Genomic DNA, 16,828 nt, shown 5'->3' on the forward strand with positions numbered 1-16,828 from the left:
TTTTTCACAAATATTAGACAAAGCCTTCAAGCGCCATTCGGTCCATGGAGCTTCCAGTCAACGTCCTTCCAGAGGTCAGGTATGTCCGTTCCCTCCGTTTCCTGCATAAATCTTTCTTCCAGCCTTCGCGACTGTTCTCGCGAAAAGTAGTTCTTCCAGTCGCCTACCACGCCTTTCCTTATAAAGGGTCCCTGAACTTCTTTCCTCATGCTTTCCACGCTGCTAGCGTCCAACACCGACTTCATCTTGTCATCATCTTCTTCCAGCGCGACGGCAAGCTGCTCATCCACAAACCTGGCCAACTTTATAACCGAACCTCTGGTGTCAAACTTCATGGACTCATACGTAATGAACAAGACGTTCGGGTCATTCTTGCGAGCGTACCACGACTTCAAGTTGTCGTAGTAGTTGCCGAAGTCTGTCAGACCCTCTAGGAAGATCTCGAAGTACTCCTCGAAGGTGCCGTCCGCGAACCCGTAGCTGGGATGTGACCTCGTGTGATGGAAAAACGAAACGCAACAGTCTTTCGGGTTCCTCGCCACGTACACGTACTTGGTCCGCTCATTTCGGGGCGTAAGACGAAAAGGGAGGTGAGTGCAGACGATTCGGGGTCTCGGCGCTGCCAAGATGGCGTCCACGCCCTCTCGCTCTGCGAGGATGAACGGTCTAGGTGGCAGGCCTCGGCAGACCTGCAGGGTCTTGGAGAGCATCATGTGGGCCCAGTGGGTGCCACATTTTGGGAAAGTCACAATGAAAATGTCGTCGTCTGACGGGTGGTAGCGTAGAAATCCTTCGAGTGTCTCCTCCGAAAAGGCACCAGGAATCCGATGGCCGTTGGAAATCTTATAGAACGGTCTCTCCCTGTCCTTCATCGCTGCTTCGGCCTTCCAATCTCGTCTCTGCGACACAAATCAGTAAGTTTTCTTTCAGTCATAGGTTTTCTTGTCGGACAAATGCTTATAGGTGACAGATTTCATACTTACACCTGCACTCTGTCAATTCCGGTTGTCAAATTGCGTTTAACAACGCACCATCAACAACTTGCGTTCCTGGAACAATGAATTCGTACTACGCAATTTTTTTTTCCTTCATCCGACGGCAGCTTATTTTGTTTGAATCGAAATATTAACAATGCGCTCGTTGCTTCCGTGTTTTCCAAAAATATATTCGAATGCCCACGCGGCATTAAAATGATTGCATGTTCATCGCGTGCATCGTGGTCACTCGTTGCACTAATACTCTGAAAACTGAGTAACGTACCTTTCCTACTGCTGCACCTCGGAAACGCATAAAAATTTGTACTCACATTTTAAAAGCCTCGATAGTTAGCATGTGCATGTCACGGATGCGTCTTCGCAGGATTACGCGGCCGCATCACTGGCGTCTTGACATTATGTAGTCATAAACCTGCTTAAAGCGCTCCGTACTTGTGCGCATAATACAAGCCATGGCGCAGACTAAGCAGTGTCATCGTAGACACTAACACTGGTATATTGTCACATGCTCTGCCACAAGCTCTGAATACTCAGCACTGCACGTGCCGAATATTCACAACTTCTACACTTGCTCTTACAGAGCCTGTAAGTTCTGCCATTGACCTTCGCAGCCTGCGCTGTTTCTGTTTGTTGAAAGTAAAGCAGCTGCCGCAGATTTATGTGACTGCGGTATACACCGCTCGCCGTGCCCGCTGACCTAGTGGGTTTGAGTGGAAGAGATTTACCCTTTACCCGCTGTAACATTTCATGCCCTAAGAACTACGCTATTCTCGCTGCTCAACCTTCGTCATTTTAGAATTTGTTATTTCGGCCCGATTTCTGTTTCCCCGTTCAGTTCAGGGTTCGTACAGCGTCCGCGCGCGCCGCAGTCAGAAAGCATTGCCATACTTCGGCTTCCCGCAGTGGGCTGCTACTTCGAAACTGTGCGTGCTACTCACAGGCAACTTCGCTGAGAGATAAGGCGTACAACTCACCGCTAGCAAACACTGCGACGTCCTCCTTCCGTGGACCTCGTATCAGTCGTGACTGCGTCCGAGGGAGGACGGCGCGACGGCGCGACTTTCTACACCGCTGCTGCTAAGCGAAAGTAAAAGCGCCGACAGTATCTAGCCTCAGCAAAACACCAGGCAACTGCTTTTTTTTTTTCCGCTTCCGCAGGCCTTGAAGCCTCTCTCTCTCTCTCTTTCCTGATTCGTAAAGTAGCATGCAGTAAAAGAGAAAAAGAGAGAGAAGGAGTGGAGGGCGTCAACGAAGCCTGTTAGATAATCGGTCGACGCTCGGCTGTATACCTGACGGCCAAAGGTTAAGCCGCGCAACGTCCTCGCTGCGCTGTCTGATGCAGCGATTCATTCGAGGTGAGGACGGAGCACGTGGGGGATGGCCGACGCCGCGAGGGACAGGTTTTTTTATTCTCCAGTGCCACTAGGGCAGGAAGTGCCGTGGGATCGCCTAACGTGACGGCTTCTCGAGTGCGGTGCCAACTTGGAACGCATGCACATGAGGATGCGAATACACGTACATCGATATGAGGAGAAAGAGACTGTGGATATTTTTAGCCTTCGGATGAATCGCACAGTTACTTAGTGTGAAACAAATATAAGAGCGGTGGCCACATTTTTGTGCACCTTTGGACAGTTTTGCGATAGTGAAAACCACCTTTTACGAGACATTTTTTTCTTTTCTAGTGTCTCCTCAGCATGAACAACGCCTTTAAGTTATCGCATGCATATTGAAAGGTATCTTCCCTCCCTTCTACTCGCTTAATGTGATAATTTTTTAGTCGTCCAAGTACCGAATGCCACTTTTGTTTCTCTTCCAAGCACTTCCGGTCGAGCTCTTACTTCCGGTTTGAAGAATACTCATAAAATTCTTCTCAGAAATAGACATCTGTTGCTCTGGTTCAAGTTAAGAGTTATATACATATTATATCAGAGTGCAACTCTACTTAAAGGGCCCCTCACCAGGCCACATAGCAAATTTTAGTTAGACGCTGGAAGTTGTTGTGTGCCGAATGAAGAGCAGTATGCCGCAAGAATTTTTCAAATCGGTTCATTACGAGCTGAGAAAAACAATAATTTGTAGCGGCGCGAAACCATGATGCGAGGAGGCGAATTTCAAACCCTTGCCACTCGCCCCGTGTAGCCTTAGCAAGCCAAATCCCTTCCCTGCCCTCTTCACTTGACACATACGCGTGAACACGTCATGCGCATGCATGGCCACGTGCGCATGACGTGCCCGAGCCAGCCCGAGCACGCGAGCGGCGTTGCACGGCCGCTACCTTTTTTTTTTATGTAGCGGCCGTGGGCGTTTTGTCGGCGTTGTCTGTGGTGTACCGCCTGTTTCTGCGGGACGGGCATGAAAATTGAGACATTTGTACGGGCACGAGAGTGGCGGTATCATGAGCCAGTGCCGCATTAACGTTTACTTGGACGTGGTAGAATAAATGAGCATAATGAGTGCTCGAACGCGCCAGAACATCACTTTCGTTTCCAGGGCTGGCGTCTTCTCGATGCGCTAACCGCGGGGACACGAACGCACGGGAAAGGGAGGCACATTAGCCCCGCATCTTGCTGCAATTCACGAAAAAAAGATGGAAAAGACGCACATATTCCCTTTGTGTGTCTCATTATTTCTCTCAAGTTTTATTAATCTATTCAAGCAACAAATTACACAAACTACACATGTCGTGTCAAATAATTATCGCAGTGTCATGTGGTACTGTTGGCGACGTCAGAGCACAGTCGTCTACGTAGAGGAGCGACGTCACAGCACTACCATCTACGTATGGCCGTTTTCTCATGTACGTCATCCCTTCATTCTCTAAAGCGCGCGCCCGCGAGAGGAAGGGCAAGCAGCGTTCACCTTGAAATTTGACCCATTTCCGCGGCGCGTAGCGTTGCAAATTTTGGCAGACGTGATAGTGAACGCCCAGTGTATGCATTGCGCTCGTTAGCTCAAAATTGTCAAACCTGGTGAGGGGCCCTTTAAGATAAATAAGGGCCAATTACCTGCCAGGATATTTAATGAAAATTGAGTTCATTGACCGATTTTGACAAGCTGAGATCGTTGCGGCACCTGGCGGAGCAAATCGCAACCACGCGCTTCTTTCTGCGCGGCCTCCGAGATCCGCTTCGGCAGAGCGGTGAAACAATGTTAACCCAAGGAATGCACCGGAGCACACGAACGCCGTTGTTGTTGTCGTTGTTGTTGTTGTTGTTGTTGTTGTTGTTGTTGTTGCCAACGCCTCTGTGGTGCGGTTGTCACGATGCTCAACTGCTGACCCGAAAAACGCGGGTTCGATCCCCGCCGCGGCGGTCGCATTTCGACGTAGGTGAAGATGATAGAGGTCCGTCTACTGTGCGATGTCAGTGCGCGTTAAAGAACACCACGTGGTGGAAATTTCCAAAGTCCTCCGCTACGGCGTGCCTCATAATCATATCGTAGTTTGGGTATTTAAAACCCAATAAACTATTATTATTATTTGTTGTAGTTTAGATCTCAAGCCCCGTTACAGAATAAACGTGAGCAAATACGCACGCGATTCGAATGGCTTATTTATTGTGGCGGTAAGTAATAATACTTATGTGTAAGCGACGAGATTAGAGTAAACTATAAACTTATCAGTCTAGGATGCTAAGGCGTGAACGATGTAGAATAACAAAGCGACAGCCAGACCTAGGTTGCTTCTGCGTTAACACTGGGAGCGAATGAAGATATTGTGATAACAAAGCAGGTGATCTCATTCCAGTAACAAACGACTGTCATATCTTCTTTTTCTCTCTTCTGAAAGAAGCTTGAGATCCGTGAGACAGAGAAACAATAAAGATCTTTATTTCGAGAATATAACGTTCTTCGTCCAGGGTGCCTTGAATCAGTTCAACAAAGGGATAAACTAGGCAGCACGGTGCAATGGAGGTAGCACAACGCAACAGAAACGAAGAGCTACACAGGCAGGACGCCAGATGCCCCGCGTAAATCTTTGTTTCCGCAATGTCTTGCGCCACCTTCGTTCCATCGCGGAGACATAACGACTTGCCCGAATATCAACATTGGGGCAGTGTAATAATAATAACAACGCTGCCAGTTACGTACTGCACTACGAGGTGTTCTTTGAATGTTGTATATGGCATGGAAGCCCGGACAAAAATAATTTATCCGGAAAAAACAGTTGCATCGCTATGTTATCTTACGGCTTTCTTACGAAAGTGATGGTATGAAGTCATAATACTCGGTGTGTCTATGAGCCCATTACACTGTCAAAGAGGGAAACGCCATGATGGTTTGCCCAAAGCGTATATAGTGTCACTCACTCTAAGCCGCCTTGTAACCTAACTACTGTAGAAACGGTAACCGATTGCTGCGCCACTTTAATGAATAACTCCAACATTACATTAGCGTTTTGGTTCATCACCACCTTCATCTTTATCATCTACACGTTCTCTCCTCCCTTTTCCACCCCTCCCCTTTCCTAACGGTGAGTAGCGGGTAAGAAAATTGATTCAGGCCGACATTTCAGCATTTCTGTCATAATAAATCTCTCTATCTCCAACATTACTAAAGCAATAATTACAAGTGGATTTTGCAAACTGACATGCTTCGAGCATTCGTAAACAGCTTACGGTCTTGCTACAGGATTCGTGTGAACGTTCCGCGCAACTATTTCTTGCCCATATTACTTCCGTTTCTAAAACAAAAGGAATGGTAGGCAGCCTCAGGCCACATCCCTGAATGCCACGTGTGAGCTTGCACATCCCTCCTTCGTAGTCATGGTGTATTTACGTGGAGAGGGCACTTACATTTAAATGTGTGTTTTTAGTGACAAGATGACACAATTGGTTGCAAGCGTAAACATATGCTAAACAAATAAGCGTGCTAACCGACACAACACACTTGAGTATGAAGAACATAAGGCACAGTAATTATCTCAAGAGAAATGTTACCAGGTGTGACGAGAAGCTCCACGTGTAGCAACGTATCGCTGCTTAATAATTAATGTTCCTTCCGTCATCAGAACAACGATAAATCACTATCATAAATGTGTCACTTCTTTTTTTTTTTCCTTTTCGTGATGCAATGTATCACTTATAAGAGGCGGATATCGGTACTCTTGTAATCATGAAGCCTCGTTTAGTTTTGATATTGGTGTTACGGATTATAAATGACACCTGCGATGTTTTAAATGTGACTCCTGTGAAAAATGTAAACAGAGAGACTGTAGAAACACTTGATCAGAGATCACGACTGAAGAGAATGCTATTTAGCTTCGCGAGTGCCTTATATGACCTAACGGCAGCGCTTCTAAGGTATTTAAATGACATAAGCTAACCAAAGTGGATATCGGAACAGAGCATCCGCTTCGTTTCGACTGCTATGCTATTGGGTGGACCTCGCCATGTTTATACCACGATCTGCATCCAGTCTTCGGTGTTCCAGATCTCCCTGTGGTCTACCACGTGACCACACTTTTTAACGAAGGCTTCCTCTATGCGCCGCGACTGGTCAGCCGTGAAATGGTTGCGCCAATCGCCGATGATGCCCTTGCGCACCATGACGTCAGGCGGTGGAGGAGCACGGGCCAGCGGGTAGTCTTTCCTCTCGATCCACTGATCGACGCCGTTGCCTCCCAGGGCCTTCTGGTAGCTCGCGTTGTAGTGCTCCTTCATGGCGTCGATGCTGCTGTCTCTCACGATCTCCTTGAACCTGAAGGACGTAGGTGAAACAGTGCGGCATCTGACCAAGACAATCTATCTGATTCTGATTAATAGTTTTGAGAGAGATAGAAAGAAAAGGCAAACGAAATTCAGGGAGGGTTATGAGTCACACCTGGTTTGATACCCTACAAGTGGGGGGGGGGGGGGGGGAGTAGGCAGAAAAATAATAAGGAAGAAGGAAGGGGAAGGAAGAAAAGAACGCCTGATGTGCAGACACACATAACAGCCTTTGTCGAGCAATTACAGGTTGTCACAGACCTCAGTTGTCTCGAGAAAAACCGATAGTTTCACCGCAAGAGTGAAGCAATGAATGCGATATCAACTAATAATGTTGCGAAGTAAGGCGTCTCCTCCCCCCCCCCCCGCATATGGAACTTTCGCGCGACGAAATACGGCAGGCGCGTTTACACTACGCTGGATAAGCGTTCGCACGCTTTCACTCGCACATAGAACATACGACGCGCGGGGTGGTGTTATCGATTTGGACTTTCTACGGAACCTCACGGCGGCGCCAACGCCGACGGCGAAAGCAAAAATGCGCTGAGAGAGTTCATGTGATTGCTATCGCATCAAAAGTGCAACAGTTTTCGCGTGACCCGCAGCGCGGATCACACATAGCCTCTAAACTATTTTCAAGAGTTACGGCGTTACGCATGCATGGCTTGCATTTATGTGCAGAACAACTGAACGCGCACTGCGCCGCCGCCGTAAGTCAAAAATACCAGTCGTCAAAGGGGACGGCTTAAACATTCGCGACAGCATGCGAACACACAGCTTGACGCGTGAGCCCTGCGACACATGTTGCGCGAACTCCTGTGAAGCGCTATGTATAGTTCATCCTCAAAAACCAGCCCAATTGAGTTTCATTGTTATACCACTAAAGAAAAATACGAGTAAAGAATGACCACCATTGCTTACTCCAGGCTGGTAGAAATAAAGTCAATTGATGATTTTGGCCCTTTGTTGGAACCCATCTGAGATAGGCATATACTGAACAGGAGAAGAAGAACCCCCACGACCACTCTTGAGTCCTGTGTTCGATCGTGCATAGTTTGGCTCGATATTTTTTACGCGCCTGCAACATTCCACGCGAAAGTATAGCAAAAAGTATTACCGGTTCGAATCAGCGTCAAGAAGCTCAGCGTCGCGGACGTCCAGGAACTTGGCTATCCTGAGCACAGCGGCAGCCGGGTCCTTCTTCATGTCCTCGTAGGTGAGGAAGAGCACGTTGGGTTCGGTGACGTGCGGATACCACGACACCAGGTGTTGGAAGTAGTCGCCGAAGCTCGTCTCCCCCTTGATGAACAGCTGCATGTAGTCCTCGAAGGTGCCTTGCTCGAAGTTGTACGCCTTGGTCTTCTTCGTGTGGTGGAAGAAGGACACGCAGCAGTCCTTGGGGTTCCTCACAACGTAGATGTACCTGAACGACGACAGGTCTCATAATAAGATGCACTGCTCAGCGGGGTAAGCACGCTAAACTGAATGACCGTCCTCTCGAGCCCATAGCCTTATAATGTTTAGGTGAGAACCCTCCTCGGGAGCTTAATGGACATTTGCCTCTCCATATTCTTTCAGGGGTATCACAGTGCTGAACAGCGTGAGGAGGTTAGAGAGCTTCTTGTTGGGCATGCTGTAATCTGCCCGTGCTATAACTGCTTTAGTCTTTGAGTTTCTACCGCCTAAAGGAGTTGTAGGCTGGTAAATTCGTACCGCTTATGTAACTAAAGGACGAGAAAAAGAATTGAAGCAACGTAGACAAGCGTGAACTCTAGCACAAGCTAGTACCTGGCCAAACCGTTTACCTTCGCCTCGTCGGATGTTTTCACACTGTCAAATTTAGGACAACCGCCGAGGAACCGCTCTCAAGTATTTCTCTGGCGTGACTCTCTGTGCGTGCGCGGTGAACGTTTATATGTGTGTGCACTCTCTCCCACTTGCTCTCGCTTTCCTCCGTGCCTTCTCTATTCTTTTTCTCTCCTATATCTGCTTCCGCTGCGAATACTTGGTATCACTCACTTTGCAGAAGGATGCTTCGGCACGAGTTGATATTCAAGGTGCGTGGTCACAATCCTCGGCTCCGGCAGGGCTGCTATGGTGTCCTTGCCGACCATCTCGAAGAAGGTGGTCGCAAGGCCGTAACCGTCCTTCTGCGAAGCTACATCTTTGCCGCCGATCAGTAATTCCACAATGCGCTTGGTCCAGTTGGTGCCACACTTGGGGAACGTGTCGATGAAGATGTCGCCGCTCGAGGCCTGGTACTTGAGCGCCGAGCGCAGTTTGTCACCGTCAAAGCCAAGTGGAATCTTGATGCCGTCAATCAACTGGAAGATGGGTTTCAGCTTGTTGCCAGAGGCAGTTGTCATGGTGTCTGTCGGTTCCGCCTGGACACCGAAACACTATTGTTACAAGTGGCCGAATAAAACACACAAAAGGGTGCAACGCTGTTTACGTTTAATTAAGAGAACACTGAATTAGGATGTATTTACAACATTCGATATCTAAATCCATCCCTGCCCCTTTCGCACTCACCCACGCTCGTTAGCCAAGGCCGAGGCGCCATGTTAACGATCCCCTTGGTGACGCTCAAAGCAAAACGGCCAGCGAAGGCATAAAAAAAGGCGCGGGGGGAGGGGGGGTACACACGCTTACCATATATCTTAAGAAATCGGTACCACGCTCAATGTTTCGGCTGCTAATGCGATAGACGCGCAAAGACAGGGAGGTTAGCCAGTTCTTAGACCGGCTGGCTACCCTGTGCTGGGGGAGGGGTAAGGGGGATAAAAGATGATAGAAGAGAGATGTTACAAAAAAAGGAGAGCAAGAAAAGGAAACAGAGAAAAAAAAGGAAAGGAGAATACGACACTGCTTAGAATCTGTCTCTAAGACCAGTTGTCCGCAAGAAGGGCAATAATGCTTTCAAAGCCTTCTGCGCTGACGGCAGACTCGGCCAAGGTCCCAAAACCCTTTGTTCCGACACAGGGCGATTATCAAGTTTATCTAGCGCATACGAAAGTTCTTGTCTTGGCGCACTGAAACGGGGACACTCACCACGCTTCATTGGCTGCGACGCTGTTCAGCGATGAAAAATCAAAATACAAGCAAAAAGAAAACGCCTTGCGATGCAGTTCATTCTCATTACCCCCCCCCCCCTTTCGACGTCGTGAATTTAGTCACGTGATATGTGTATTTGTCTGTACCACCCTGCAAGAACCCCTATGATTGGGTTTACCACTATTGTAAGTAAGGCAACATGCATGAAGGTAAATGGTGAAATCCACCACTGAATGTATGCGTGCATTTCGTTTTGTTAAGCTGTTACATCTACGAGCACGCTCTCATTTTAAACTAACGACACAAGTCCTGCGCTGCGTAAACTCAAGGGGCTGAGCAAGTATCTGTATTAAACAAGTTATTATACATAGGCGCGAACTCCTAATATGACTAATTGGCTGTCCATCTGAGTAGAAGAAAGGTGTTATAGATTTAAAAAAAAAAAACGTTAGGATTCGCGAAGTGTTGAGGGAATGTCCCCTTCTGTGCATATGTCAACGTACGAGCGCATATCCCTGAGGCGCTACGGACTACTACAGGAGTCTCGAACATGTAACTCCGTCAACGGTGGTTGTGTGGGGTCCCCGTCGACCTTTCCTTGGCCGCATTGTTGATCCCTTTAAGTTCAGTACAGAGAAAGCAACTCTGCCCTCATGCTCCGCTACAATGCAGACCCTGCGGGCAGCTATGTCACATTCTGCTCGATAAAGAAAGGGCGCATCCGCGACAGTGGCGGTAATTTGTTTATCAGGTGTAACTTCAAATCAGAATGTTATAAAGATTAGCAGTGGCAGAAGCGGAGTCTCAATAGTTTGCTTACAGCATGATGAATTATCTTCACTCTCATTGCTTTGTTAGTCCATGTTAAATGATATTTCGTTTACACCCGTGCATTGAGGAACAGACGTTATAAGTTATACAAAGCAAAAGAGTATGAAGGAGAATTGAGAAAAATATTTAGAACCCTTCCAACTGTTTGTGAAGGAGGACTACCGAAGCTGGGGAAGCGTTCCGACGGCGAGGCATCGCACATGCGTTTGTCTTCACTTGCCCGATCGTCGTCGGTGGCATCGGCTCGACGGCGAGGCGCGCACTCGCGCCTCTGGGCGCGCCGACGTTCCTCGCACTGTCACTGCTCCTCTTTGGAATGTACGACAGGCGTCCGACCCATGGCGAGTCTAAAGAACAACTGAACAACTCGCTCGCGCGATCTCTTACGTCGCGATACAACGGACAAATGCGATTGGTTGACGACACGTACTAGAGAAAGACTATGACGTCTTATTAAAGAGGGCTACGCAGAGCCATATATACCCTTCGGGAGAGTTTGGCGATTGTTTCATCTCGCCGCTCTCCGAGCTCCGCCCCAGCGCCGCCCTCTTCTCGTGACGTAAACCCTCTCTCCTCGCCGGCGGCGGCGGGCGGAAGTGGCGACAGCGTCAGACAGCGCGGCGCGGAGTCCGGCGCTGCCGCGACGGAGAGACGCCGGCGCGCCGCACTTACACGATCGCTGAGGAGCGCGCGTAGGTTACGAAGCTCTTGTGCGAAGCCGCGCGTATTCATGGCGACTGCTCCTCGCATTCAAGCGTGAATTTGTTGCGTGCGATGGGCTGCTGTTGCGCGGTTGGCTGTTCAAACAGCACAGCTCCGGGTTTCCGCCTTTTTAGGCTTTCGAAGGAAAAGAAGCGACGACGCCTTTGGATCAGAAACATCACACGCAGCAAATGGACCCCGACCGACTGCTCCGTGCTATGCGAGATACCTACCTGAGTATTTAGCTTGAATATTGCTGGTATTATAAACAGCGTACCATTAACACAAACTTATTATTTGTTGTGCGATGGGGCCCTTTCAGGCGCACAAACTTTAAAAATAATTTTGTCGCGCTGAAAAAAAGGCGTTTTATGGTTCGCGTTTCGATCGCTTGGGCAGATTGAAATTTTGCAGCGATCACGCTATAAGTGTCAAGCGTGATGTGTTGCGTTTACGTAATTTATCGCGCGTTCTGAGCACGAGCTTGGGATGTTACCGCGATGTTGTGAGGGAAAGATTTATTTCGATATCGCAGGTTAGTGCCGCCGCGCGTCAGCTGCGGCGGTTACCTGGCATGTGCTGTACGTTATGTGGTCTGCGTTTCTGTGGCTGTCAGCCTATGGTGTCATTTACCGCTGTGTTGCCGCTTGTGTACTTGCTACCAGTTTCACGCTTAATTCGCGCATGTAAATTAATCTGCGCCCCTGTGCTAAGCGAATGTGCCTTGCGCTTTTTGGTCATGCAGGTATAGTGCACAATGTCTGTGCTCATGCAGGAAGCTCTTCTACTATAGCAAGGGGCCCTCATGTGCTCGATGAAATTTCGTGATTAGGAAGTATAGAGCGCGAAGAAGTTGAGCATAAAAATGATTTTGTAAAGTAAACCAACAGGATGTCCGCTATCAGACTAGCCGAACGAGGTATTGTTTTCATTTAACACGCGCCTAAGGGGGGCCCTGCACCTGTTCTGACGAAAACTTTAGATGCCTCAGCAAACGCGAAAATTGACCGCCGTCGTCCGTGGCGTCGGCGTCCCGCGTCGGCGGCGTCAACACGAGGGATGTCAAAAATCATCACGTAATGACGTGACCATACGACCAAAGATTGTGACGTCATCAAGACGTCGAATAACGTGACTTCACGCGATGCCGTCAGCACATGACCAGATGTGGGGTAGAAAGATTGCAGTGCCTCCGATCTTGGAGGCAGTGCAAGACAATGTTAGGTCACAAAGCTATCGGGGGGGGGGGGGGCGTGAGGAACAGTACATCAACTGAAGAAAAGGAAGACGGCTTTCGCGTTCGAGAGGTCTTAGGCGAATGCTTAAGGGACCCTGTGAGTTCTTTTTTTCTCTTATTAGAGAGTTTTAGTGCCGGGGACTCCAAGCCGCTTCCTTATTCACCCTCTTACGTTCCCTTGTACACTCAGCCGCGCCCCATGGACTATACAAAGGAACGCAAGGGGCTTACGTACGCAAGGCACTTTGGGGTCCCGGTACTAAAATTCTCTAAGAGGGAATTTTAGGGCTCGAGATCCCCAAGCCGCTTGTGTACGCCCGCTTTTACGCTTTTGTGGCCTTAATACAATTACGTGCGCTGGTATCTCTGTTTCTTTTAAAATCAGAGCTGTTTAAGCTTGGAGAATCCCCGTTAGTGGCGAATAAATATTGTCATCATCATGAACCGGCACGCAATCCGTCCTCTTCTTTATCTTCTGCTTTGCTGCCAGAACACGTGCACAGACTTTTCCGGCGCGGTATGCAATGAATCTCACGTAACATTTGTCACGTGACATGTTCCAAAAATCACACCTGTTATATATGCGCGTCACAGAGTCACATCACGCAATACCAATTTTGGTGTATATCAATCTGGCGGAACGGCCGCCATCGCACCATGAGCGTGGCACGTAAGTCATGCTGTACATGACACGCGTGTCATGATATTCACATTAACTCCCGTTATTTATGTTCGTCACACAGTCATGTCGCGCACTACCAATTTTGGTGTATATCAAGCTAGCACAACGGCCGCCAGCGCACCATGAGCGTGGCACGTAAGTCGTGCTATACATGACATGCGTGTCACCATTTTCATAATAACTCCTGTTATTTATGTTCGCCATACGCTCTTGCCTAGCCATACCAATTTTGGTATATATCAAATTAACGAAACGGCCGCAAGAGCACCAATACTGTGGCATGTAAATCATGCTGTACATGACATGCATGTCATGATTTTCATGTTATGACCAGTCATTTACGTTTGTCATACAGTCACATTACGCCATACCAATTTTGGTATATACCCCATGTACGAAACGGCCAGGAGAGCACAAATTCGTAGGCGGCTAGATAGGTAGGTAGACAGATAGATACGCTCAAAGTCGCAGAAGTTCGCTAAGAAATGTTTCGCATTTTAAAAAACCAAGATAGACGCAAACGCACAGGTCTTCATAGCTCGAAAAGTCACCGATGATCACGATACTCCCTCATGCGAATTCTGAGCGCAGCTTTGTGTTGAGGCAACGCGAACTGTGTTTGAATTTCTGGCTATCCGCGTTGGAACATTCGTTACATATTGCCACAGAAACTGCCAGTGCTGGATTGCTACGCGCACCACTCTGTGGATTGCAGGCGTCATCGCCATCCCCGTCACGACAAGCGAGACAGTAGCAGCGCGCACCCACCAGCCCTGCATGCGCACGAGCTCCGACCGAAGGGCGAGAACGCATGACGGAGGAAGAAAGCGATGTTAGAGGCCAGTGGCTCGTGATATCGACAGAATCCACGTTCGCTGTCTTTCGTCTTCGTTCGCTCTATCGGTTACGCCAACTACGCCAACGGCGATGCCGAACAGCGCAGGAACAGACGCCTAAGAGCTGCGCTCTAAAAGGGGTATTCAGACGGGGGAGGAATGCTCGGGGGAGACGGGGGGATTGCGTATCACGTGACCGCGACGTCACGGATTAGCGAGTGGGCGTGACCCCCCCCCCCCCCCCCGCGCCTCCTCGGAGGAGACGGGGACGTTTTCCCCGAAAGGACAAACGATCCCCCTGCGGTGGGGGATGTGGCGGAATTTCGGGCTCTTGTTTGGCCACATTGTTGCACTTGCTCCTGCAGAGAGCGGCAGTGGGTGTCCAGTCTGCAGCTGGATAGTCGTCTGCAGCTCGTCGTCAGCAGCTCGTCAAACGGGTGGTGCAAGCCACCAGAATTCTAGGAGGCGCTGCCACTGCCAGAGTAGTCTAGTAACACTGGTCTCCCCCTCCGTTTGCCTCGTCCGTGTGAGTGGGGGGCATTTGCGGAGACTTCTCCTCGCGAGCTGACGTCACTAGGCTCCGCCTTTACCCCCCGAGCATTTCTCCCCCGTCTGAATACCCCTAAAAGCACAGCGTGTATCGTAGAACGTCGGGGACTCGAATCGGCGTGCACAACTCAGTTTCACGATGATTTGGACACGCGTAATTCACTCCATATTCTTCATTAAATTTGTCCAACAATGTTCTTGCACAATTTCGCTTTCGCAATTTGTTTAGGAGCGCTAGATTTGACGAATGAACAGCGCGTACATAGCCTCAGCCGTGCGCCCGTCGCGCGGAAAGACTATATATGGCGGACGCCGGCGGAGCGGAGGCGTGGCGGTGACGTGAACAGCGTCATCGCCGCGCCGCGACGTCACTGCCCCGCCCATTCGCCAGACTCTCCCCATCGACGGCTCTGGGGCTACGCCATTCGCAGCGCGCGTAGTGGCGTGGACGCGCTCACGTGGCTGCCAGTGTGAACACCTTTAATGAAGCAGCAAACCTAAAGTCATGCAATAAACGCGGAGTAATGCACTCTTTTTAGAATCCACAGTTCAAAAACGCCGCCAACCCGGCGTTTCATGCGACGCCATGAGATGGTGCGACATGTTGGTCTGAATTTAGTCTGAATTAGGGTGCCTTGATGCCCGCGCGCTCCGCATCGAGGCATCATAGTCTGAAATATAGTTTCTGTATATGCTACCTAAAGGTAGCATATACAGTAAATTTAATCTGAATTAAAGCCCCTTGATCAAGCTGCTTTAGTCTCAATTAGATTGCCTCGAAGTCAGTGCCGTCTCTCCAGGGAGCAGGGCGTCGACACCGATTTGTTTTTAAAGCTCCTTGAGTGACACCCTTTTTCCAGGTGAGCGCCATATTGTTTCGAAGTCGTTGACACAGACGCCACCTCTGATTAAGGTGACGTGCAAGCATGATGGTACGCACGCGCGTCAACCCGCAGAAATAATAAGGTTTAATAAAAACAACGAACTCATACACATTATATTCAAGGCGTTTGTCATAGCGCACGTCTGCGTGCGCCGACACAACATGACGGTTCTGTCGGACGTGTCGCCACCCTAACTCTTGTCTACGTGAGTACTCTTTGATCGTAGCACTAGACAGCCTCGCTCTAAAAAAAATTGCTGGATCAACTCGGAAAAATAAGACGTACAGCTATCTTTCACATTGCTGTAGACCAGTGCTGTTTATTTGCTGAATATACAGGGAAAAATCAGATATGCATATCTAGACTGACACACTAGATATACTAGACTGAACAAGTGCCGCAGAGTATTTACTAGTTTTAAGCAAGAAGCCGGCGAAAATACAAAGACGTAAGGATGTACATAAAACTAACAATTCCAGAAAGAGTTTCTCGAAATACTGATAATAAATTCGTAGCAGTATTTCGCCCGTCAAACATTCTCAATACAATAGTACAATTGCACATATCATACACTATGTAGACCTATCTGCCACGAAGCGTCTGTGTTACGGGTATCGTCCTGCAATGTAAGCCACTTAGGACGCAATTTCGTTTTCTCTTTGCGACCTTGCTCCAGCATCAAGCTTTCAGAAATATTCGTCAAAGTCTTCAGGCGCCGTTCGGTCAGGAAGTTTCCAGTCAACGTCCTTCCAGAGGTCAGGTATATCCGTTCCCTTCATTTCCTGCATGAATCTCTCTTCTATCCTTTGCGACTGTTCTTGCGTAATGTAGTTCTTCCAGTCACCTACAACGCCTCTCCTTATTAAGGATCCCTGAAGTTCCTTCCTCATGCTTTCCACGCTGCAAGCGTGCAAGACAGACTTCATCCTGTCGTTATCTTCTTCCAGCGCAACGGCAAGCTGCTCATCCACAAACCTGGCCAACTTTATAACCGAACCTCTGGTGTCAAACTTCATTGACTCATACGTCATGAACAAGACGTTCGGGTCGTCCTTGCGAGCGTACCATGATTTCAAGTTCTCGTAGTAGTTGCCGAAGTCCGTCAGGCCCTCCAGAAAGATCTCGAAGTACTCCTCGAAGAAGCCGTCCTTGAACCCGTAGCTGGAAAGCGACCTCGTATGATGGAAAAACGAAACGCAGCAGTCTTTCGGGTTCCTCGCCACGTACACGTACTTGGTCCGCTCATTTCGGGGCGTAAGACGAAAAGGGAGGTGAGCGCAGACGACTCGGGGTCGCGGTGCTGACAAGATGGCGTCCACGCCATCTCGCTCTGCGAGGATGAATGGTCTA

At 49.0% G+C, this 16,828-nt stretch overlaps 2 protein-coding genes across 4 annotated transcripts in view; both read right to left on the reverse strand.

Annotated features, from left to right (window-relative positions):
* The window catches only part of LOC119396114 (sulfotransferase ssu-1), a 17,067-nt gene continuing 239 nt past the window's right edge, over positions 1–16,828 (reverse strand). Inside the window, exon 2 of one of the 2 annotated variants that reach the window (XM_049416914.1) lies at positions 1–670. In XM_049416914.1, coding sequence (XP_049272871.1) covers positions 27–670 — 644 coding nt within the window. In that variant the 3' untranslated portion in view covers positions 1–26. Of the gene's footprint in view, positions 690–16,828 lie in introns of both variants that reach the window. The other variant, XM_049416913.1, reaches the window with a different exon arrangement.
* LOC119396110 (sulfotransferase ssu-1) overlaps positions 4,803–16,828 on the reverse strand; it is a 24,324-nt gene continuing 12,298 nt past the window's right edge. For both annotated transcript variants that reach the window (XM_049416912.1, XM_049416911.1), the window contains exons 2-4: positions 8,723–9,087; positions 7,821–8,126; positions 4,803–6,695 (exon numbers count right to left, since the gene is read on the reverse strand). In XM_049416912.1, coding sequence (XP_049272869.1) covers positions 6,392–6,695; positions 7,821–8,126; positions 8,723–9,069 — 957 coding nt within the window. In that variant the 5' untranslated portion in view covers positions 9,070–9,087 and the 3' untranslated portion in view covers positions 4,803–6,391. The remainder of the gene's footprint in view (positions 6,696–7,820; positions 8,127–8,722; positions 9,088–16,828) is intronic.

The sequence above is a fragment of the Rhipicephalus sanguineus genome, chromosome 6 (genome assembly GCF_013339695.2).
Source record: "Rhipicephalus sanguineus isolate Rsan-2018 chromosome 6, BIME_Rsan_1.4, whole genome shotgun sequence".
NCBI lineage: Eukaryota > Metazoa > Arthropoda > Arachnida > Ixodida > Ixodidae > Rhipicephalus > Rhipicephalus sanguineus.